The 26,268-nt window shown below is 33.6% G+C and overlaps 1 protein-coding gene across 1 annotated transcript in view; it reads left to right on the top strand.

Annotated features, from left to right (window-relative positions):
• The first annotated feature begins 3,983 nt into the window (after positions 1-3,983).
• Positions 3,984-26,268, top strand: part of LOC138713406 (type 2 phosphatidylinositol 4,5-bisphosphate 4-phosphatase) — a 37,019-nt gene continuing 14,734 nt past the window's right edge. The window contains exons 1-5 of the mRNA XM_069845489.1: positions 3,984-4,116; positions 4,298-4,470; positions 4,558-4,767; positions 4,881-4,930; positions 12,061-12,151. Coding sequence (XP_069701590.1) covers positions 4,035-4,116; positions 4,298-4,470; positions 4,558-4,767; positions 4,881-4,930; positions 12,061-12,151 — 606 coding nt within the window. The 5' untranslated portion in view covers positions 3,984-4,034. The remainder of the gene's footprint in view (positions 4,117-4,297; positions 4,471-4,557; positions 4,768-4,880; positions 4,931-12,060; positions 12,152-26,268) is intronic.

Raw genomic sequence — 26,268 nt, 5'->3', positions numbered from 1 at the left:
TCGACTGAACAACTTTACCTTTCAACAATTGTTCAGTAATTATAATAAATCTTTCAAAATTAACACTGATTACATCTACTGACAATTTATTAAAACATCTAATTCCTATATTCTTAAAAAGAGTTCTGTATTTTAGTTAATCTATTATAGAAAGTACTGATTTTATTTATTTTTTTTTTTTTTGTGTGTAGTGCTACAAATATGAATATCAGAACTTAAGATTAAATTATTATAATACTCCTTGACATGTAATAAAATATTTAAAATAAAAAAGTGAAGGCACAGTCAGAATTTCTAGTTTGATAAAATACTGTATACCCAGTGCTGTCATGGATACCATAAGGGCCCATACATTGTATGGGAACCTACAATATTTTTAATTAATCTATGGGGAAAAGAAAATTTTGTCTGTACGGAGCCATACAGCATATGGGTGCCTAAGTTTTGTACACGGAGATCTATACAGATCTTAGATCATCTCTTGCTGTTCCTAATGTATTTTGTTTGATGTTCATAAACAAAAATTGTCCACCTCTGCAGCACTGGAATCCAGAATTATATAAAATAACGGTTGAAAAACAAGAAGTGCTGCAAATACTCCAAGATTCATCGAGATAAGTATGCATCTACAGTGGGGCTGCATAGTGTATTCTTTAAATCAAACTTGTTATACAATTAAAATGTAAAGTAAAACAATTTCTTTACTTCTTCTTTAATATTTAAAAAATCGTTAAATGACAGTCGGAGAGATAGAGAGAGGAAAGTAAAATATATTTCAAAGGAGGAAACAAGGGGTGAGGCATATGTCCAAGAAAAAAATTACCTTGACAGCACTGTGTATATCTTACATGATACATTGGATTTGATACTGATACACTTTAAAATTCGTATAGCCTTTCTTTGCTATTTAAAAACTTGACTAGCACCAGGAGAATAGCCCCAAATTTGATACCATACTGTAGATAATGAAAAAAAAAGGCATAATACGCCATAAGTAACAATTTTTGGCTTATATGTAACTTTAAATTTCGAAGCAAATAAATAACCCTAGATAATTTTTTGCATAAATTGCTATATGAGGATTCCAAGTAAGTTTAGTATTCAAATACATTTCTAATAATTTAACGTATTTTATACATCCATTGGGGCCCAAGGGGGAATGAAGCGCAAGTTATAGCCTCTCTTTTCCAATTGCCAACCTCACCTTCTTGTGGTGGGTCCTGTTTATGACTAACGAGGTTCTGGCGACCGAGTATTGGCGGTATAACCATAACACTTACTGTATTTAGGAGGAAATGCTTAAACACTGCTTGTAGACCAACGAAGCAAGGTGGCAGGTATTATCCAGGCCTTGTAGCAGCCCTGCCAGGATAGTCGGGGAATTAGGGCCAATCACTCACATTCTCTTAAATTAAAGATGATTAACGAAACTGATATGAGAGAAAGCCAGACGGACAAAATGGTACTACTTGGCATGAAAAAGGACACGAAAGTAGGATTTTGGAATGTGCGAACAATGAAAGAAGTTGGAAAATTGAAACAAATTATAGCCGAGATGAGATAGGTCATTCGCTAAGGAAACTGAGGGAGGCTATTGAAAGACACTGTATTGCACTGATTTTGAAAGGCATGTGCTCAAGCAAAATAGTTTTTACTCTGGTTTTGAAACATAATTCAAATTTTTAATATCTTCAAGTATCTTGTTATATAAGAAAGATAGGTACCGGTACAGGCAATGGTATACTTCAGCGGTCCCTACAGGCCTAAGCAGGGACCGCTGAAGTATACCATTGCCTTATAGGTACCTGTATGGGAAGTATTGTTATGACTTATGGTAATAGCACAGTCTAGACCAGGGGTGGCTCCTCTTTAAGGTATTTGGTAATAGCACAGTCTAGTATATACAGTCACGAAGCTCAATATGTAAGGAATATGCATCCATAGATAGATTGCTACTATCGCCTCATCACAGACAATGCGAAATAATACCGTCACACTCTATTGTTCCTAGTACTCTCATCAACTCAAGCTTCGTGACTGTATATACTAGACTGGTAATAGCACAGTCTAGAAATGTTAAATGTTATGTTTTATTTAACGACGCTCGCAACTGCCGAGGTTATATCAGCGTCGCCAGTGTGCCGGAATTTTGTCCCGTAGTTCTTTTACATGCCAGTAAATCTACTGACATGAGCCTGTCGCATTTAAGCACACTTAAATACCATCGACCTGGCACGGAATCGAACCCGCAACTTCGGGCATAGAAGGCCAGCGCTATATGACAACCAGGCCGACGAGACTGTGGTAATAATATGACAGTTTATATCGGTATGTAAGTTGTTTATAAATTATTATTGGCACTGAAAAGTGCCTTTTCATAAGCATGATAATGAGCATTCGACAAACGCAGACAAATCTGCTCCTTTTAGTATTTTAAGATATAATTGTTAGTGAGGAATCCGTATACTGAAATTTTCCCGTTATTTATAGTCGTGAATTCCAAGATAGTTAAATAAAGTAAGGAAGCGCTAAACTATTTAATTCTTAGACAATTAATAAAGCAATGAGTATAAGCCCTTTAAGAAAGTCTTCTCTAGCTGCATTTCTGTTTATGATTTTAATTATTGTAATTTTCTATATTACGATTTTCCCAGCCACACAACATTCCTTACTATTGGCAACATTGTTCATTACTTTCATCTTTGGTTACGTTATATAATCTGTGCATTAATTAGGAAAGCTCAAGTAGTTACACAACTTGTCACGAGGATGGCGAAAGACATGGTTACATAGCAAATGGTTGTATCATGTTCTAAACGGGAACTCAGCGGCCATGTTTGGTCCGAAAATAACAATGTATCATGATTATGTCGATACTATATCATTAATATATGTATGTATTAATAACGAACTTCTGTATTAAATTACTTCTATTACATTAAATGTACAACTTTCCACATATTCTTTATTGCTTAACGAAAATACGACTGCAATTGCCAACTACCGATATCTATTGATGATCCTAGCAACTACTATGTAGAGGCGGAAAAAGCGGAAATTTTTGGAAATTATAAAATGATTCAGAGTCTCGAAACCTTCAGAGGTATTCCCTCGTTTATTTAATTATTATGTGTTAACATGTATTATATATAAATACTTCTTATAATATGGTCTGCGCTTCACTGAATAAATTATCCTTAACATCTGCAACGTGAAATGCAAAATTTATCCATGACCATTTTGGGGTAGATATATAAAACAATTATAGCTATGAAATAATGTTCTATCAAAGCTATATAGTGGAAGGTTACTACTAATTATTTTATCTAGTTTATGATGGTTAATGTTAATTTATCGATACTCTAACGTCATTTGTTGCAGAGCAAATAATACTCGGCTGTATGTCTATGCCATTGTTACATTATCCTTTCCTTCATCCTCATTTAATGAGGCGCGTTAAATATTTATTAAGGAACATTATATTTATGTAAGTTTACGACAATCATTGTTTCAGCAAGTTAACCATAAACTACAAAAACTGTCTAAAGATCAGGGAATAATTATTTTATTTTTCATACTTTCTTATGACCTTTGAAAGACCTGCATAAAACTCATAAAATAATTATTGTACTTTTTTAAAGTAAGTTGTATCACAAATAAGAAATTACATGTTCCATGTACTTTACAAATTGTTACACTAAAAATGAAAAATAAACATATATATGCCATTCTGATAATTATCATGGCGCACACCTTCGCAGGCGCACACACATGTAATTAAGCAACCAACAAACATTAACATTCACATAAGATTCAGATTCAGCTTGATTACTTACGAAAAATGAGCGGAATATTTTACTTACAATTTATTATTACAATAAACATTATTATGAAAATATAATATTTGTTTTGTTAGAATAATATGAATTTCTTGGGATTCTATATTGCGGCAATGTTGGCACTACCGTTTATAGACATTTCAGATGATCTTCTGACTCGACTACCGCTGACTACTGCGACTTCTGTCATCAAACATGGGTGACGGTGAGAGGCAACCTTTGCTCCAAAATGATAGCAGTACCGTATATTCGAATAATGCAGGCGACTTTGTTCCAGGTACGGTATAAAATACCCTTAATTCAAAATGTAAATGTTATATAGTGAATTATAATCGAATATCATAATATTGATGATTTATGATCACATGACTTAATGGCTTTTGTTAGCAACGATTTGTAAGACCTCGGGTTTAATATTGTGTTCAGTAATACGAATTATTTATTGTTTAATAAATTAGGACAACAAGCAACAGTTTCTCCAATCGGGCCTGATGAATTACCCCCACCTTATACCACTGCAACCCAAAGTGGTGTGCCAATGGTTACCTGCAGAGTATGTCAATCCATGATAGATATTTCTGGTAAACGTGATCAGCATGTGGTGAAATGTGGACATTGCAATGAAGCTACTGTAAGTGTGCAGAATTATTTGGTATTTTTGTACAGGTTGAAGATCAAACTCTGATCAGCATGTAATGTATTGCTTTATGATTTTCAGCCAATACGGAATGCCCCACCAGGTAAAAAGTATGTGAGATGCCCTTGCAATTGTTTGCTGATTTGTAAGAGTTCATCACAGAGAATTGCTTGCCCACGACCCAATTGTAAGCGAATAATCAATCTGGCTCCAAGTCCTGTTACACCACCTGTGCCCACGCTACCTGGAATGTGTCGAGTCGCATGTGCACATTGTCATGACACTTTTCTGGTAAGAAAAATGTAAATATACATTGTCAAGTATAAACAAATTAAGACGTACCTATGATTAATATATGTAATAATATAGCTACTATTAAAAAGCGGTTTTTTTTTTATTTTCAGTTCAACACGTTGAATAATGCATTAGCCAGATGTCCACATTGCAGGAAGGTGTAAGTATTCATTTTCTTAACATTACAGAACTTTCATTGTCATACTCTCTCCTTTAAATAACAAAGAAACATATAGGCTACATTTTTTGTTACACCTATCAAATTATGTAAGTAAATTTATTTTGTGGAAAACTTAATCTATATGCTTATACAGGAAGCGTATATTAGGTTAGAATAGATCATACAGGTACGGAAAGGTCAATAACTGAACTCTTAGATAGCGACCTTAATGATCAGGCTAGCATCTTGGTGGAAAATTAATGTGCTGGGAATTGAGATTTCCAAGAGCTCACTTAGTTTTCTGTTAGTATATTCCCAAAATGCGAACTCTTCTTGTGTAAAATCTTTGTATTCGTACAATAATTCCCGAGGAGTTTAATTTACATTCAAACATGTAGAATAAAAGGGATAAACTTGTTTTACAACTTTTCCCCTTACATTGTTCAGTTAACAGACCAGCAACTCATTTTAAGTGTTCCCTGTTTCATTTCAAAAGTTTGGAAAAACATGATATGATTATTGAATAAAAGGGTCCTGATGAGTCATGGCTCGAGATTGGGATGATACAGGTCATACAGTAAACAGAACTAGTAAAGTAACAGATTTACTAAGTTTTAGAAAACTATTGATAGAAACTATGGGCCATATTCTAGACATTTTTAGCGCGGGCTTCCGGTGGATAATCAGCTTTTTTCGTATTCATAAACCAGTGTTAGCGATAGGATATGATTTGAATTCTGTACTAGTAACCAGTGGATAGCTGGGGCTAGCTTAGTATGCTCGTAGCGCGTGCTGCGAAATGTCTATGAATAGCACCCTATAAGTCTAATAGTTTGTCAGTAATTACCTATAATATGCCATTGTGTCATATGCCTGTTTTGTACACACCTTTTACATATTCGCTGTTTTGAGTTTACAGACGACATTTGGTAAGAGTGTGTGGTGTATTTCTTCACTTTTAATGATGACTCCGTACATTGGATATGCACATCTTAACATACTTCACAAATTCCTTAAATAGTTTACCTGGTGTTCACGAATAGGGACTATTTAAATGATACCTTTCATCAGTGGATTAAGTAATGTAAAATGTGACAGTAGTAATTTTATTATTTTACAACATAAGTTTATTTATTAAATCAATAAATTAATTTGATTTCTAAATTTAAATTTTACCTCACAGATTCATTCTGCTCCACTAACATAATTCACTGCAAATACCACTTGTTGTCCCTGGTTATTTAATTGTTTTTAATGCTGTTTTTTATTTTTATTACACTCTGATGTAAGTTTATCTGAAGTCTGATTAGCATAATAGGCTATGTAGCTAATCAGCGATGTATGCCATGGAGGGGGGAAGTAACTGGCCACCCTACCCCTTTATCTCCTGGCCTAGTTGCCTCATAAGTGGTGCCTTGTTGGTATCACTTTTGAGGTTCAGACCTGTCTTCGGACAGTTTACTAACAACAGCAGTAGAAGTTTGGGGGCGACAGCCCTTTCAAATACAAAATTACATTCCGAATTGGACTGAGACATAGCTAATACGAAGCAATTTCTACTTATCTTAGTTCCAAGAAGTGGCCTTTAACCTGGCATCATCTATTCATGTATAAACAACAAATATAATAATAAGTGAAATATTTTAAGAACAGTCCTCTAACTCACTTCATAGTGTAGTGGTAAAGTGTCTGACTATAAGTTGAAAGGTTTTTGGATCGAATCCTGGCAGCTGCATCTAAGGTAAATTAACATTAAATATATGTAATAGATAACAAAAGTAAGAGAGAAAAAGTTGAGGAGAGTGACGGGAAAGAAGTTGAAAGGGAGAAATGATAAAAAAAAAAATTATTGTAGTTTCTTAGGAAAGAGTAAAGTAAACTCCACATTTTCATGCTTAACATATTGACGATACAAAAGCGGCACATGTGAGGCAACAGCAACAGTGTATTATGGTTAATTACTGACAAGTTATCGTAGTTCTTTAAATTCAAATGGATAAGGAGTAAATTAAGACCATACATTGCTCTCTCTACGTACGTGATGTGTAGTATTATGCAAACGTCAGGAAAGATTATTTTTTGCACAATGTGTTTTTTGTTGTATTTACAGCTATTGTTGTTAGGCCTTGAAAGTTAGAATTCCGACACAGATACTTGTTGCTAAGGAAATCATTCTTCATAACCACTGCCTGCTGGATCTCATTCTATAGCTGAGTAAACTGCCTGCTCAATCAAGGTTATTTTGCCGCTAGGTGGCAGGCAGTGCCTACTGCTATTAACATTATCAGTATATGCAAAGTCATTACCTGCCACATAACGGCTATTCGTGCATAAACGTTTATTGGGCAGGCAGTATAAGTAGCTACAGGATGTGATCCAGCAGGCAGTGTTCATAACATAAAACTATACTGAAATAGAGCCCTTACAGTGCACTTATTGTTACTTAGTTACCATTACAGTATAGTTTTGCGAAGACTTTGGAATAATATTGCTCTAAATTTTCAGTGCAAATATATTGAATTTGCAATTTTAAAAATATGATCGTGCAAAAAATGTTGTAGCCTACAATACACGTTTGTGAAGTGCATTACAAAATCTCGGAAATTGAAAAACTTGCTCTGCTCGTTTTTCGAACTTTGCCTTGATTGTGTAAAAGCACTTCCCAACCTTGTATCGTAATCATATGCGGAGAGAGAATAGTTTGGGGGGGGGGGGAGCAAAACCATAGAATCCCCATATAACGGTGTTATGGGGAAGATCATTGACGTCCTCCCCTCGTTATAGCTTGACCGTGGTACAGTACACTATATCGGAATATGATCATTTAATAAAGGTATTTTCGAAGGTCATGTTTCTTATAATATTACATTCATATCCGTGATGTTTCGGACCGAATTGTATAGGGCTTGAACTGCAGATCTACTACAAATTATAATAGGACATAATTTAAAACAATCTTTCTCTTTTTCTCTCTGGTACAGAATAGTTTAATTGTTTATATTACATGTCTAAGAACAATATGTCTAGACAAGATCAGATAAGCCAAGAACAATTACAAAGAGACTGTATGATCAAAAAATTCTGTCAGTGCATATACTGTACATCAATAAAACTGTGTAACAGTGCTAACAGAAACTTTTTTATATTAAGCTTACCTGAAGATATCTTATGAAATGTAAACTCTAATTATTTTATCTAATCTCGTCTTTAAGTTTACACATTGTACAGGGATCACTTTTCTTTTCTCTGCATTATTCTGCAGTATGTTATTCATATTTCTCCAAGTGGTGGCCTGAACACCTGCAGACTGCTAACACATTAATACAGGCTGTTACAAAAGAAACATTACAGTGCTTCCATTTCTCAAGTGAGGTATAGAAATTCTTGTACATTCAAAAATTTAAAATTAATATTATAGTACAGACACATGATCTGAAGACATGAATTCGTCAATTTAAGCACAGAAACTTAATCATAAACAAAAGCAAAAAAGATCTTTTGAATTCATTGTTTTCTAACATTAATAAAATAAAGAGTTCAGACAAGTTCGGGGGGGCAGTGCCCCCCCATAACTCCGCCTGTAATCGTAATATACTATTATGTTGTTGCTATGACTAATGAAATAAATAAACAACAATTCAAGCTATTCTTGAGTGATTTAATGTTTTTTTTTTATTATTATTTAAATTATTAATTCTGGAGGAAAGCCTCCCCAAGGATTTTAAAAGCTCTGAGTATGTATAATTTTCCTATATTAAATTCCCATCATTTATATGCATAGATTGTTGCGGGGGGGGGGGCTATGGTTTTACATGTTTTAGACTTTTTAAGTTTTACGTAGTTTTGGACAGTAGCATAATGTTACTTTATATTGGTAGGCGATGTTTACTGCTTGGTGGCAATTGGAATAGCTTAGTTTAATTTAGGCCGTGTCTCAAAGCTACATTTTCAACTGAAGTGAACTAGATTGTTGACTAAATAGCCGGATGTGACATCAGAAGTTATGATCCAAAGCTACATACTGCATAGCAATCAAGTCCGTAGTAGCTAGTAAATGAAAATGCTTGCTTGATTGCTGATTTGTTCACTAAACAAACATGGATACCTCATCAGCAGTTGGGGTTATGAAATCTGAAAATGCTTTGGAAGTGAAATAATATAAATATAATGTAGAATAACACATTAACTTTGAACACTGACATTGTTAGTACCTTCTGTACAATGTTTTAAACATTATTGTAAGCCCTTATCTTTTCCACATAACTCGTAATGAAACTGCATTAGGACACTGTCTTCTTAATTCAGTGCTGCACTATGATGTCATGGTTTTTTAAAAAAAAATAGTCTATAAAGAAGGCCATGTTTGAACCATACATTTCCGAAGCTCCCTAGTGTGTAGTTTACAAGTCACCTGGTTGCTAGTCACTAGTGTGTAGTATGGTCTTGAGTTTTGAGACATGGCCTTAGTTTTGCTTGGGTTAGTTAGAGTTAAATTAGGTTTAGGTTATGTTAGGTTACACTCGAAATTATGTTTTTGCAAACATTTTTTTGGTGCCCTTCAAAAGTCGAGCATAAAATCGTCCTTTGTAAAAAAAAAAATAATAAGTTCGAAAATCGTGAAGTGGTCGTCCTCCAGAATTACCTTTAAATTCGTATCAGAAAATGATTTTGCCTCTTCAAATGCAAATTTATCTTATTCAGTGTTGCTGTGAGTACGATTGTTCCAGCATACTGAGAAGATTCAAAACTCTAAATGGATTGAGGTATGGATCCTGCAATTTGTCGGCATTGTGGAAGCTTGTACAAAAAGACTGAAGATAATCCGCAAGATTTTCTTCATTCCCTAAACAAGAGGCTGCTAATAATAGAGAAAAATGGCGACCATATCTGATTGTTTTGAAATTGCTTTATACCTGAATGAACTCCGTTCTTTTATGGCTGGGGCTGTATTATTTTTTATAAACTTACTTCTTAAAAAAGTTACAGGATGTTCAGATCTCTTTCGTGACTTTAAATAACCCTATAACTACATTAATATTTTGGATAATTCTACAGAATTAGACCAAAGGAGGCACCATCTTTTCTTTAACAGTTGCATTCTATGAATGGGATAGAGTACAGTACTAAGCACCCAATACCTTCCACAGAATAACTTAGAACTATTCACTTTAGTACATAGTAATGATTGAATGTATTGCTGCATTAATGACACGTGTTGATGAGACATAATTTAAGTACTTAAGTTTGCTCTAGAAATCCGCCACGGATGTCTAGTGACTAGAGTGCTGGACTTATAATTCTGTGGACCCAGGTTCGATCCCCTGTGTACCCCTGATTTAAAACTTGTATTGGACAAGCCTGTGGTCCAGATAACATAGGGGTTTTCTTCAGGAGCTCCGGTTCCCTTGTGGCATCCCAACAAACCGTCATCTCATCTCATTGTGGGTGTATGTAGACCAGCCTCCTATGACTGCATCCTGGGCAATGACTGTGTCGGTAAATTGTTCTATGTAACTGGTTTCATATGAGTGAATGACGTAAGTCAAGTACCCGCAGTTAGTACATAAAAAAAAAGTTTTTTGAAGATGTCCAAGTGCAAATTTTTGGACATTGCGTGTTGGGGGCCTTGATTACACCAGCAAGAAAACATTTTTAGTGCCAGTGGAGGTGCAAATTTCAGGACCACACCAGCAAAAAAGCATTTTTGGTGCCAGTCGACATATAAATTATTGCCAAAAGAGGTCATATTTTGAAATAATTAACAAGCTCGTGTTTTACATTTAAATGGTGACCCTTTCACTCGTGACGTCTGATGTGGACAATATGACAGCAATATATCCTTCATTAATATGTACAACAGGTGAATGGTTCTGGGTTATTCTGTGAAAATAGTATCAGAAAGTAAAACCACGTGCTTAGTACTCTATACTTTTTGTAGTAGGAAACTGTAAAAAATTATCTCCTTTGGTGTAGTTCTTATGTAGAATTACCATATTTTGCCTTTGTCTAGTTAAGTTTGAGTGAACTTGATTATTCACGTTAAGAGAAGTTGCTTTAATAAACTCTTGTGTGTGTAGATTGTGTTAAAGCGTTTTGACAGAGAGAAAATCTTTGAAATATTTCATAAATTTAATTTATTGGCATATAGAGATTACAATTTTTTTTTAATTTCCCCACTTTGGAAGTTTTTTCAGATCAGCTTAGTTCCAGTTTTGTACAATGTGTCCAAAATTGTTTCATTCCTTAATTTGTCGTGTGTGTTTTCAAAGTGCTTCATGACTTTGCTGCAGCAAAAAGAGGGTCGAAAAAAACGCAATTCAGCTATCTGACTGCAAAATGGTGGACAATTAATATTGGCTCCTATTACTGCAGTAATAAATTTAACCTTGAAAGAAACAGACGTGTTAAATAGTTTGGACTTCCATGATAATGACATGAAATTACTATTACTAGACGATTTTAACAATAACAAACGTTTCGGAAGACCAAAACACTCATTCTGCCATGATGAATCATGCAGCAAACTCGTAAAGCAATGTTTGGATTTACTGCACGGTTGCTGCAGCGAAGATGAGCAAATTTAATAAAAGAACGGTCTTGCTGCAGCGCTTCACGTTTCACTTAAAAAAAAATGGACGGTTGATTATTTCGCTATCTGCAGTATCCAATAGTTTCCAGTACTCTTTGTACAATCCAGCCAGCCTTCATAACAGACCTAAAATTGTTATAATCTGTTACCTATTTTATTATCATCAGTTCTACATTTAATGAAATAAAAAAATTCTCGAACAGTTCCAGAATGTTACAGCAGCACACTTAATTTGTATAATATATTAAAAAAAAATTAAATTGCGAGCACAAATGTTGAGGGAATAGCTCAAGCTAACTGCAGGATCTTCATCACAATATACTTGTATGCAGTAATAGACCTAACCTAACCTGACCTGACCTGATCTGATTTTCTTTACAACTTTAGAATCTTGCACTTTGCGTTTAGGTTCATTTTTACAGTCTATTCAAATGCTAATAAATATTACAGGAGACTTGTCCCTTTTTTGATAGTTACAAGAACTAATAGTCAAGAATATCGTAATTTATTTTGCGTAACTAATTTACTGACTTCATTTCAGTTCATCTGTTGGTCCAGATTTTGCACGTGGCAGAGGCATAATGTTCATCGTTATTGGTGTTCTATTCTTGGCTGTTGGAATTGGAGTAACGGTTAGTATTTAGCATGTGTAATGTACCTTTGAGATTGTTAAAATTTGTCACCTCATTTTTGTAGGTTGTATCCAAACATACATGATATCAGATGCTAAGTAACATACTTACAAATTAAGCTTTGCCAGAGACAATATAGCACATAGTTTCATAGTGCGTTTTTTTTTCTACAAAGAAACTTGTTTCAAGTGATAAAAACTACATTATTTTGTTTGTTGCATGCAGTGAGCCTAGAAACAATTAACTAAAGCATACTTTGGGTGTACATATTTCAAATTAATTCCCCAGCAAATGTTCCCAGTGTTTCTGTCTGCCAATCACCAGCAGGTTCTCCCACACTACTGCCACTGCTTGCATGCATGAACTCATGGTTCTTCGCCAGATTAAAACTTACTAAGTTATATTAACAAATTTGATAAACTTTCAAAATGGGACATCTCTGTTTTATGACTAACCAACTAAAGATGCCAATTGAACTATTCTCCCATTAACTGCTTGGCTGGTGAATGTTTAGCTTATTTCACCACTCCTGTCCTGTTATATTATCTTCCATGCATCAACTCTTATTGAGTACTTGCCAAGAAGGAATGAGAGATGGAGATCACCACGTGAAAGTTGCATAGTTGGTAAGTTCCTGTTCCTCAAAATTAACTGTGTCAGTCAATAATCTGTCCTAATTTTTTTTTTTAATTCTGGTTTATTTAACGACGCTCGCAACTGCTGAGGCTATATCAGCATCACTAGTGTGCCGGAATTTTGTCCTGCAGGAGTTCTTTTACATGCCAGTAAATTTACTGACATGAGCCTGTCCCATTTAAGCACATTTAAATGTTATCGACCTGGGCCGGGACCGAACCCGCAACCTCGAGCACAGAAGGCCAATGCTATACCAGCTATGCTACCCAGGCCGACTAGTAGTCTGTCCTTGACAAAACTCTAACAATAAGTGAAGTTATGTTATATTATGTTTTGCTACATTTACTTCAAAGTATGAATGTGTACACATTTTGAAAACGTGTATACTTCAAAAGAAATTGTGTGTGGCAGAACAAGGGAAATCATTAGGCATATATTTCTTGGCTGCCCAGTTCTGTATAGAAAAACATTACCAAATTTAGTGAATAGGTTTAAAGAAACAGATTCTATGAATGATGTAATGTGAATTAAGTATCAAAGAAGATGGGTAACACTGTGAGGAAAGTGAGTATTGAATGTTATTTATATAATTTAGTATGTAAATTTTAATCTGGTGAAGCACCGTGAGTTTGCAGATACAAGCAACGGTGGTAGCAGGGAGGACCTGTCTCTGGTCAGCCAACAGAAACACCAGGAACATTAGCTGAGACGCACTGTATAAGTTCTGGTTACATCTTTAATGATTTAATCGTAGGAGTGCTTCTCGGATATACTTTGGAATCATCCGATAGTCTCAAATTTATGATTAATTGAAGTATGCATTTGTTTTTACTAATAATTTTTAGCGTATATTAATTCGTTTCCCAAGTTCCTTCTTACAGTTAATTGTAGTATGCCTTTGTAGATGATGAGAAAGAGAAAGTTGTAAACCTACCAAGTCTATACTTTTCTTGTTGGTAAAAGTGCTTTTGCCTCGATAATTTTCAATTTGTTGTTTTTATCCTTTCTATCAAATCATGAAATAACAGTTATTTCTGTGTTATATAGAAAGAAAGCAACTTAAATAACTACATAAAACTCGTGTTTGTGTTCCGAATTATATTTTCATAATGTAATTTGTTAATGGGCCATAAAAATAACATAATTAAATTATTTATATATTAATTGAAAAGATTGTCAAGAATTTACATTAGAAAAAATGAGAATAGCTCCTGTTTCAATAGTTACTTGCATAAAGAGTTAATAATATTATGGAACATGTTTATTATTAATTGGTAGTTAAACACCCACCTAAAGTCTAACCTAAAATAATCTAGAGGAATACTTTTAAGCCGGTATTCAGTAAAATGCAATACATATGAACTATGGGTTTCAGACTAATTGGTTAGCATAAGGATGTAACTACTAGCATGAATGGCTAAACATAAGATTATGTCAAATTCTATACAGAAAATTTGGTACATGGATGATATATACAAAATTCAGTTATATATAGTTAGGAAGAGTATCTGTGTCATGGTTCTGGTACAGGCCATAAATACATCATGATAGTTGATCTAATAACTGTTAAACTTCGACCATATTTGTTATTAAGTTTATTTATACTATTCTTGTCAATTTACATTTTTCGAATGATCTATGCAGTATTTTTGTACACTGGAAAAAAAGTGCTTGATATAGGGATTTAACATGGAAATCAGTTTCTCTCAAATACTCTCTCCCATGTTCATTTTAGGGAGAAATGTTTAAATATATTTTTTTAATAATTAAAAAATGAATCAGAATACAACAACACTGCAACAAATTAATTTTTTTTTTCTGTTATTACTTTTAATAATTTTTATGTTGGCAATTCTTCCATTTCGTTGATGTCAGGGCTATGATTCATAACAGTCTTACAACTTTGTGTATCCAATGAGGGCCATGAGGTAAAAGGGAAAATAACTGCAAACATATCTCTTACATGCGGTATGAAATTCCCACAAAAATATAATTTCGCAAACTACATTTTCTTTCACACTAATATTATTTAAGTTTTGTCATTAATCAAAAGCATTCATAGCAGAAAACTTCCACAACCATTTTTTTATCTCATGACCTGCATTTGTTATAAAAGTTGCAACATTGTTATGAACCATGGCCCTCATTGATGAAACAGAATTACTGATACAAAAATTAATAGATGTATGTAGTAACATTTCTATTTAGCTCTTAAAAGCAAATAAAAAATAAATTTGTTGCTGTATTCTGATTCATTTTTCAATTCATGAAAAGATATATACTTGAACTTTTCCCTAAAATAAACAGGAGAGACAGTATTTGAGAAAAACTTATTTCCATTGTTAAATCCCTATGTCCAGTACTTTTTCAACATTGTATATGTAATTACGTGAGATTATAATGCTTTTCACGCGAGTTAGTGCGTATGTTTCATCTTTATTATGGCTATAATATTTTGTCTGGGAGCATGTAATATTTAATTTATCATAACTAACAGTGACTGAGTCATAAAATTACAACTAGGTTAACGTTGCTTAAGTGCAAATGGCTCGTGTTGTTCTGGGCAGCTAAAAGATGTGATCTCCATGAACTAAGTTGCATGAAAAGGTGTATAATATAAGAAAAGCTGTGTTGAATTCAATGCTTTTGGAAGTATGGTTAAATCCATTAAAAATATTCTGAATTTGACCTGCATCAGAGCTTGTTTTATGTTACACTGTTCTAAATTATATTATCTCTTTTCTTTACATCATAACCCACTTCACAATTTGTGCTGCCATTATAACATAATATAATACAGATAAATTAATGAAGTTCTTACACACAAGTGAGCCTCTCTAACTAATTTTAGGTCTCCTCTTTCGATATGTTTAACTTGAAGTGAAAAACTGTTCATATGATAATTTAACTAAATATTGACTTGTATTTAGTTAGGAGCAAATGGTAAACATGAGTCATAAGATTCTGTTTATGAAATTTCCTTATTCAAATACTAAGACTTTCTGCTGTTTCCGAATTATGAGTGTCATTTCAGCAAAATTGCTTGTTTTTATTTCTCAACCATTTTTAAAATCGTCCACACTTGTGGAGTAATAGTCTCAAATACTAAGACTTTCTGCTGTTTCCGAATTATGAGTGTCATTTCAGCAAAATTGCTTGTTTTTATTTCTCAACCATTTTTAAAATCGTCCACACTTGTGGAGTAATAGTCAGCGCATCTGGCCGCGAAACCAGGTGGCCCGGGTTCGAATCCTGCTCGGGGCAAGTTGCCTGGTTGAGGTTTTTTCCGGTGTTTTCCTTCAACCCAATACGAGCAAATGCTGGGTAACTTTCGGTGCTGGATCCCGGACTCATTTCACCAGCATTATCACCTTCATTTCATTCAGATGCTAAATAACCTAGATATTGATACAGCGTCGTAAAATAACCCTATAAAATAAAAAATAAAAATTTTTTAAATCAATTATTGCTTGTGAATTGTCTTGTTAATCATAATCACTAATGATATTAGATTAATTAACAGAATTCTATAAAACGTGGTCTGTACTTTATCTGAGACCATTTCACCTGTTCTTTTGATTGTCTTTCCTCATTGTAATATTGTTAAAGTTCAGACAACATAGATGAATGAGACTTTCTTCCACTCATAGAAAACTGTTAATGAGGTCATGTCGAAACATCCCCTCGAACTGCATATACTCATATCAGCTGTAAGGTTATGAAAACTAACTTTGAGTGTTACATTTGAGAAACAACGGTACATGCTTGTAGAAAGTGGTTGAGTTGCCATCCTCGTAAAAGCGCACCCAGTCATGTGACTTACGAGATAAGCTCATGCACTTAACATGTTTCATCAGCTGAGCACAGTGAGTTCTATCTAGCTACTTAAGATGGGGTAACTGGGTAACTCTATTTTCCGATAATCTTTTATTCAAACTTCAATTTTATAAGTTTACAGTTAGTATGGGCAGATAATATTTTATATTTGTCTGTCTTCTGATAATGCACGCAGCTTCAATGGAGGTAATAGACATGAGCTCATTAACACTTTCCATGTCAGCATATAACTAAAATTTTGTCTCATTGGAGATTTGAAAGCTGTAAGTAACTTGAAAGCTACTTTTGCCAGAGAGTCTGCCGAGTTAGCTCTGTGGTAGTGTGTCTGCCTCCAGACTAGCTGGCCTGGGTTCGATTCCCTGCAGGGTCAGAGATTTTCATGTAAAATTTCTATGTTCGGGACTAGGAGAGGTGGCAATGCACAACTTCTAATCACTAGATTGTGCACCAGTATGTCTGGGTTAAATCCCAAATCTCTCTGCAGTGCATATGAAGAGAAGACATGCATCACTGTTGATAGTGATCATGTCAGATGGAGATGTTAAGCCTGGCGGTCCCCTTGGTGCTATTCGACAGGAGTAGGCTATATGGATGGGTTTTCCCTTCTCCCATCATCGTCTTCATCATCATCATCATCATCATCATCATCCTCACCCATTCCTTACACTACCTTTACACAAACATTTTATACGTACATTCACCATATTACACGACATAACTCTCCACAGACACACATTATGCACAGCGTGACCCAAAGAAGTGGTGTGCAATTTGAAAATGGGTCACAGTCCTGCCATCTATCCGCAATATGCGGAACCTGAATCACTTAAGTGAAGTTGGTAGGCATTGGACACACACACATATACACACTCTTTTGCCAGAGATAATGTAAATAAATTAAATTTCACGGAAATATGGTAGGATTTGCAAAAAATTTCAATTTGCAAGCTTCTTCATAACAAATTAATTAACTTGTCATTGCAGAGTATGTCTATGCATACATGTTGTCCATCATCTCGTTCTTTCTTGTGGCTTATTGTTGATGCATCTTTTATTAGGTCGTTCTAATGACTGTTTTTCATTTAGAATTTTATGAGTAATAAAATTCTGAAACCATCTACCCAAAGCACATGAATTTTCAATTTAATTTTTGCTTGAGATAGTCTGAGAGGGAAAATGCTTCAAAATTGTTGCAGCATAATGCAATAGTTACATAAGTATTTATTAGTTTCTTACTGTCCGTTCCACTTTTAGAGTATACATATTGGATGCAATATGTGATCCCAGCAGCATTGTGTTTTACAGAGTACTCTATATATGACGCTATGAGTTATACAGAAACGTGCATCCCCCATAGTGTGCTTGTTGAACATGCTGAAGTTCAGTGGCATTTGTCGGGCATTGCATGCATGCTCTTCACCTGTCGTTTTGAACTATTGTAGGAATTACTCATTTGTGTATAATTTAGTGTACGCTATTACTCTTTTTCTAACTGCTTGAGAACACTGAAGGACTTATTCATCTGTGCATAATGTAGTGCAAGATGTTCTGTTTTTTCTGATTGTTTGAGAACACTGAAGGGATTACTAACTCGTGCGTTATGTAGTGCAAGATATACTGGTATGTATATATATATATATATATATTTTTTTTTTTTCTAATTGTTTGAGAATGGTTTATAACATATTGCAGCGAGTTTTTGTAGTTTTAAGTTATGCTAAGAGAGGAAGAAAAAATTCAGCAAGTCATTTCGAACATTTTGCAAGAAGAGATTAATCTAGTATTTCAGAACAATCTTCAGAGATGTTAAAGATGTATTGAAGCAGGAGAAAAACACTTTAAAGATCTCTTATGACACAGGTAAGAAGGATTTGTATTCATTTTAAGTTGTTTATAAACATTTTCGCTGCTAAACAAATGTTAGAAATTAAAGTTACGACTGTAGAAATGGTAACTATGCAAGGTATATAACAGGAAATAATGCTGAGTTTCCAGTGTGAGGGAAGTGTCATATATGGAGGGCCCTGTATAAACGAACATCATCTTACTGGAGTATGTGTACTGCCCACAGTGTCACTCCTTGCATTGCTGTCGTCGTTTTTCCTTCAGGCATTTTAAGCAGTTGTTACAATCACGTACTTCCTAGAGGCAAACAGCATGTTGAGTAAGCAGAAAAGAATTCGAGTGAAGAAATAATAACAGCCATTTAAAAAACGCATTATGGGAGCCATATGTCCCTTGCACAGGAATGTAGGTACGTTGAAAAGGCATTTAATGCAGTGCACCCTTTCTTACTTGTTAAAGAAGAAATCACATATTTAACTCATTGAAGATAATCGAAAAATGTATCATGAAAGAAGCATTACACAAAATTGCCATGTTTAGTTCATGTGTCATTAAAATGATGAACCAAATGAAACCTTAGTTATTAAATGAAAAATTTCAAGTTTCTGCACTATATTTTCGTCTAAAAGTAACTTTCTCTTGAGTTTTGATAATGTTGTTATTGCTGTTATTGGAATCATATGACAACCCAGCAGGAAATGTTGTAGTTTCCAATATGTACATAGTCTTATTGCTAATTTTTCCATTACTAGCACCTGCATTGCATACCATAACCGGTGTATCTTCTTACTGAAAAGGTGAATGCAACATTCTTACAATCCACGGCTGTGGAGTATGACCATGAAATGAACGAGCCCAGGTTTCTGGTTGGGACAAGTTATCTGGTTGGGGTTTTTCTGGGGCTTTCTCTCAACCCATTAAGAGCAAATGCTGGGTAACTTTTGGCGCTGGACTCATTTTACTGGCATTACCAGCTTAATTTCATTCAGATGCTAGATAACCATCACAGTTGATAAAGCACCGTAAAATAAGCCAATTAAAACATTCCTAAAAGGAAAAATCTTTGTATGTCCTATTGAGGTTTAGGCTTCTACAATAATAATGCTTATATGAACTATACTTAGCATATCTCATGTAGCTCTGTCATTGTGCGTTTTATATTGTGTTGAATGGTATTGGTAACTTCGGGTGTCTTCTGAAAGGCAGTCAGAATTTGATATTTCACTGTTGGCTTCTTAAATTTAGTTTTAAATCCTGATCCATTTCGAATTAGTGTCAGCTTTCTGAAGATTTACGATTTCCTTTTAACAAGCTGATGACTAATGAGAATAATGAGTGAGCAATACATGCCCAGCTCTTGATGTTGGGCGCAACGGAGTAACAGTTTGCTCAGGCAGAAAAAATTTACTATTTCATAACATTTTTTGCTAATTTCTTTTTGTATCACTACTCTCAAACCCTCACCCCCCCCCCTCCCCTTTGTGGTTTCGGTTTCACTTAATGTCATTGTTGATATTGTCGTGTAGCCTTCCGAAATATAGATTTGATAAACATTTTGAGATCATTTTATAATTATCTTATTTATCAGAAACCTTTATCAGTAGTTCAATATAAATTCATTGACATTTGCCTTTGTTATCATTTGTCTCGCTATTTTATCTTACGAAGTCATTGGTTTCTGTTATTTGTTGTAGTTTCAAAGAATTATTTGCTTGTGATTCAGACTGGACAAAGTCCTTGATTTGATTTCTGTTTATAGTACAAATAACACGCGAGCATGATTGTTGCCCACTTCTTATAAATAATAGGAAATTTTTGTTATTACAATATAGTTCTATTAAGTGGAATAGTAAAGAATATTCCTTCTCACTATTCTCCATCTCTATATATATCATTTTTTTAGCTTTTTGCATGTTACAATATTTGGTTCCTAGAATTGAGAACTCAAATTTGAAGCAAGGTATGCTAAATGTTCCCTGTTAAATTTGTTTTTCAAATAGTTTATGAGGCAAAATGTAGCATATTCTCGTAACGTCATTGGCCTAATGTGGGTATGTGTGGACACACACGTGCATTCATTTTTATCGAGATCATGTTGTCTAGAGAGATAATGTGCGTCAGAGATATATTAAGATACTTAAGTCATACTGTAATATCAGTTGAAGAAATTTGTCCCAAACATCCTGAGTCATGACATTATCAGCCAGCAGGAAGTTTGGGTCTCCAGTGTAGTCAAGGGATAATGAATGATGCTCGTGATCTGAGATTGTGTTCGAGTGTGGGTTCGAATCCTACTAGGGATGATTATCTGCTTAGGTTTTTCTCACTGTAAATTGAAAGTCAGGTAATCCTACATCGAAACCTCGAACTAATCTCGCCAAATACCATTTCACTGTCACCAAACTCATCAGTCACTACATAGCCTTGTAGTTGATGCAGCGTTGTTAAATAGTTAATTTAAAAACTTTAAGAAGTGAAGTGGAAACTTTTGGTCTTATTTGAACATCTTCCTACTCTCCACATATTTCCATTGTGTTAGGTTGTCTTCTTCTTTGTCGACTTAATATAGGCGTACATGTGCACTTGGATTGAAAGTGTTTTTTATGATAAAAATATCCATCTGCTATTGTTATTGTTGTACATTGTACTTAAGGTTATGTTGTTGTTAGAGTAATTTTGTTAGATTGTTAGGTTAGATTTAATATTTAATTTACAATTCATATTGAATAGTTCAGATAAATCTTTGGTAATATTCAAATAATTACGGTACTTGTTTAATTTCCGTCAATAATTTATCATATTGATATCACAAAGTGAAATCTTTGCTAATTACATGTTAAACATATTTGTAGTAGACCTGTTAACATTTTCGCCATGCTTTGTGACATCATCAAATAGATTAGATCTTTTCAATAAATAACCTCATGTGTACAGTGTCTTAAATTTTTTGTAGTAATATAAACTTGTGAAATCAGTTGCTCTCCAACAACCATTCTGACAACATCGTACATAAGCACCAAATGGATAACACATAAAGGATTTCTGCCTTTCACATTATGTACCTATGCGACATAACATCGCCAACTGTACACCCAGAAATAGACTTCCATATCCAGCTCACAGTCAGTAGATTTACTGGCATGTAAAAGAACTCCTGCGGGACAAAATTCCGGCACATCCGGCGACGCTGATATAACCTCTGCAGTTGCGAGTGTCGTTAAATAAACCATAATATCAAATATCCAGCTCACACACTATAGCTAAAATCAAACACATAAATTGCAACAATATCAGTTAACAACTCACATCCTACTTGTAAGGGCAAGAATGAAACAACAAGTTTACACATGATAGATAATTGATTACATACAACAGAACCGTGCATTATGCAGTAGTATCCAGTTTTAATCTAATTGAGATTATACACACAACCTCTTAGTTACATTATCAAACTATCATATACTACAAATTACACTACATCCCACACAACACAGTCTATATGTTTATGAACAATGGTTTTAAATAATATATTTTATTGTAAACGAGTTTTCACTTATACACAGTCGTAATAGAAATGCACGTTAATATGATTCAGGCAACAAACATATGCTATCCAAATTTAATACTAAAATATAATTAAATTGTTTTTAAATATATAACTGAAAGCTTGTAAATAGTTTTTAAAATTCCAGTGTATCACAAATCATTATTTTTTAAATCTTATGACTTTTGTATTTATTTTTTTAAATCACATTTTGTTAAGGTTTTAGCTTGGTGATTTCACATGCTTATATTAGTACATAAAATGTAAGACATTGTACGCATGAGGTTATTTATTGAAAAGATCTAATGTATCTGATGATGCCACAAGTTATGGTAAAAACGTTAATACTACAAATATGTATAACATGTAATTAGCAAAGATTTCACTTTGTGAGAAGAATATGATAAATCATTGATGGAAATTAAACAAGTAATTAGTTGAATATTAATATTTAATACTTTCACATGATTGGCATATGATAGAATTTTCAGGTTTTGGAACCTGTGAACTAGAAATTTAATTTTTATAATGTTTCGGAACTGCTTACAGATTATTCAGAGGCTAAACCTTTAATGAATTTCAAAAGTTTTGAGAAATTACATTCATCAGTTTAACATGCTTAATAATTGTTACAGAGTATATTCATTATCATTTGAGGAAAGGTATTATAATAAATTTGAGTAACGGTACTGTACCATCTTCGCCATTTCAAATAAAAAGACATGCAATTGCCTCTAATGCCTGTTGTTCTTAATTTAAAAATTCCAATTACCTGAATTGCTCCAATATCTAAAACTTTTGGCAAAGCATACTGTACCCCCCCCCCCCCTTTTCTAGTTGCTCTGGTTTTTATTACTGCTGCTGTTGATGCCTTTCAAATATGGGCGACACTTCTGATCGTTAATTACTGCCTTCATAATATATTTTCACTGCAATGGAACTGATGAAAGTCAATATTTGTCAACTTATGGTTAAAGTTTATTCTCCATAGCCTGAACTTGCAGACTATTTTTCTTAACTATCCAGAGGTTTTTCATTGGTGAAAACATGCCGAATTGCAGCATTTGTAATTCACGAAATAATCCACATTTTTGTCTGTTAGGATATTTATTCTAATACCAGAGAATTGAGTGGAGTATCATTTAATATTTTACTTCATCATTATACGTATAGAAAAGACGTATTGTGATGCTGCAAAAAATTGATTTTGAGATTTTATCGAAAATACACGTTTTTAGCGTCTCTTGATACCAAGAAAGTTGCTTTTATCCTAACTGTCCGTCTGCCTGCCTGTCTGCAGCACTTTCTCCTAAACTATGATTTTACTCATATTCAATATTACAAGCCAATTCAGCCAAGAAAGATGCACATGAAAATAATATGTGCTAAAAATTAACCAGTCTTTATTTGAAATGAAAAACATAAACTACGATATACTAGAAATAAACTGTTAAAACTTTTCTTTCTCACATAGATGGAAATCATAAATTAGGTAGGCAGTATATTCCCAATCATTTTCATAACACTGGAATTATTATTTACACAATTATACTTCCAATCAAACATCGTAAAACGAAAATAAAAGTGATTTATTGAAATTGCCTTACAAAGTTAATATATTTCAACCCATTACAGATATAGAGAAAGAAACATATTTCAGTTTCATGTAAACATTATTAACATCTGTGTAATTATACATCCAATTTAAAACTTCTCAGACAAAACTTTTATGGCTTAGAGATATATCTACACGAATTTGTTTTCAGAATCAATCATAACACAAACCATTACAGAAATACAAAACTAGAAAGGGACATTTTAAAGAAACTTGGGAATTAAGAGAGATGCCGTAACATGTACAGTTAGAAATTGTTCCCCACCACAAATAATTCTATGGTGTTTGATCAGAACATGATAACTCCAAAATGGCCATTTCCTGCTATCTACACCTACCAGTAGGCTACTTAGAGCTATAGAAAAGCTTGAGCATGTGCACATAATTAAACAGTGTCCTAATGTATGTTCTTTTCATTCATATTTGTATGTAAACTAGAATTCTGATTTTTAAAGAAAAAGTTAAAATAAAAATGCTTGTATCTCAAAACAGCTTTTTTGGAGTTACCATGTTCTGACCAAACATCACAGAATTTTTAAGCCAGTTAATACAGGCATTGGTCACTTCTTAGAATAAAATATTACCTGAGTTGCACAATTAGTTGTAAACATCCTTGTATTTAAGGAGGATTGTCCATAAATTATATCCATTTGAAACATTTTCTTTAGTTGTTCTTTTGTTATGGGAAGTAAGGTTAGAGTTTCACTATAAATAACAGAAACTTTTTATATTTCAGATAATTTTAAAGAGTAATTTCGTAAATTAATAGTAATATTAGAAGTGAATGCAGAATACAAATAGCTATATCATGGAAATTTGTGCACAATTATGTACATCTGCTTAAACCATACAATTTGTAAATGAAGTCAACTGACTTAGTTTTTGGAATTATGAAGAATGCGAGGAGTAGTGGAGTAGTAGGACCATGACAGATGGAGTATTCTATCTCATACTCGACTCCACAACCAAGAACACGAGTCTAAATGAAGATGATTAAGAAGAAGAAGAAAGAATATGTTTGTGCGCAATCCAGAAAATGGAAATGAATCTTCCTCTTTGGGTGCAAAGTAAATAATTTCACTTATGTATTTTAAATGACAGTTCACAAAAATAGGCTGTAAAATGTAATATATAGATAAAAAAAGTACTGTAAATTGTACTATAATTCGCAACATGATGAATTGAATTCTTGTCAAATGTATGAAACATGTAACGAGAAGATTTATCTTCATGACCATGTTCGTCTGTTCTTTTTATTTTTTTCTTTATGTTCTCAAACTGTCAACTTAACCAGTAGTAGTAGTAGTAGTAATAATAATAATAATAATAATAATAATAATAATAATCTGTCACAGTCCTTGAAGGGCCCATACCTACCAACAAAGACAAAAATGGTTATTACCAGGGAAAGGATTTATATGTAAATACATATTTACTTATAAAGCTAATATAATTTATATTTTGCATTATCTTTATGTTTCACAATGTGTAGGGTTGAAAAATCCTACTTTTATTTTCCATATTTTTCCATATTTTAGAGTTTAGTACATATTTTCGTTAATTTCCATATATTTTCCATATTTCATTTAAAACAGTCCATATTATATTAGGTTTAACAATAAAACAAAACAAAATTCCATTAACTTTTAAAAATACATTTCAACAATAGAGATTTAAACACATGTTCAGTAATCCCTTTAACATCAGAGTTATTTGAAAATTAGCAGTCCTATCAACAATGGGAAAGTAAGTTACAAAACTGTATTAATTTAATTTAAAATTTTTAACAGACTTCAGTTGTGCAGCTCAACAGTTAAATGCCAGTCAGAGTACACATAGGTTCAGTTTTGTAAATCATACTATAAAGACGGTAAATATGCCAAAAGTACGTCATTCAGTCAATTTAAAATCAAAACTAACAAGTTACATTTCAGAATTTAAAGAAGATGGTTTATCAACTGACAATAAAATATTATTTTGTAATTTGTGTCAGTGTGCAGTATCATCTACACAAAAGTTCCTGGTGCAACAACACATTACAACTAGTAAACATCAGGCCAACAAACAACTAAATTCCAAGCAGAGACAATTGTTTTTAACACAACCAACAACATCGAATGTAAGATCTGAGTTTAACATCGACCTGTGCCGTTCTCTCATCTCTGCTGATATTCCTCTCTACAAACTAAAGAATAAGGTCTTCAGGGAATTCCTTGAAAAATATACTCAACATACAATCCCGGATGAGTCAACACTTAGGAAGACGTATGCTCCATCCATCTACGATGAGACAATACAGAAGATAAGAGATGAAATTAAAGATAGTTCAATTTGGGTTTCCATTGATGAGACTCCCGACAAAGAAGGTAGACTTGTTGGTAATGTAGTTATCGGTTTGTTAAGTGAACAATATTCTGAACGAATTCTTTTACATTGTGATGTTCTAGAAAAGTGCAATAACAAAACTATAGTTAAACTGTTCAACGAAGCTATGGGTATCCTGTGGCCAAAGGGTATTATGTACGATAATGTGTTATTCTTTATTAGCGATGCTGCCCCTTATATGGTCAAAGCTGGACAAGCATTATCTGTTGTATATCCTAAATTGACTCATTTTACTTGTGTGGCGCATGCATTTCA

The sequence above is a fragment of the Periplaneta americana genome, chromosome 14 (assembly GCF_040183065.1).
Source record: "Periplaneta americana isolate PAMFEO1 chromosome 14, P.americana_PAMFEO1_priV1, whole genome shotgun sequence".
Taxonomy (NCBI): Eukaryota; Metazoa; Arthropoda; class Insecta; order Blattodea; family Blattidae; genus Periplaneta; species Periplaneta americana.
The sequence above is the reverse complement of the archived record's forward strand: the minus strand, read 5'-3'. Positions and strand labels throughout refer to the sequence as shown.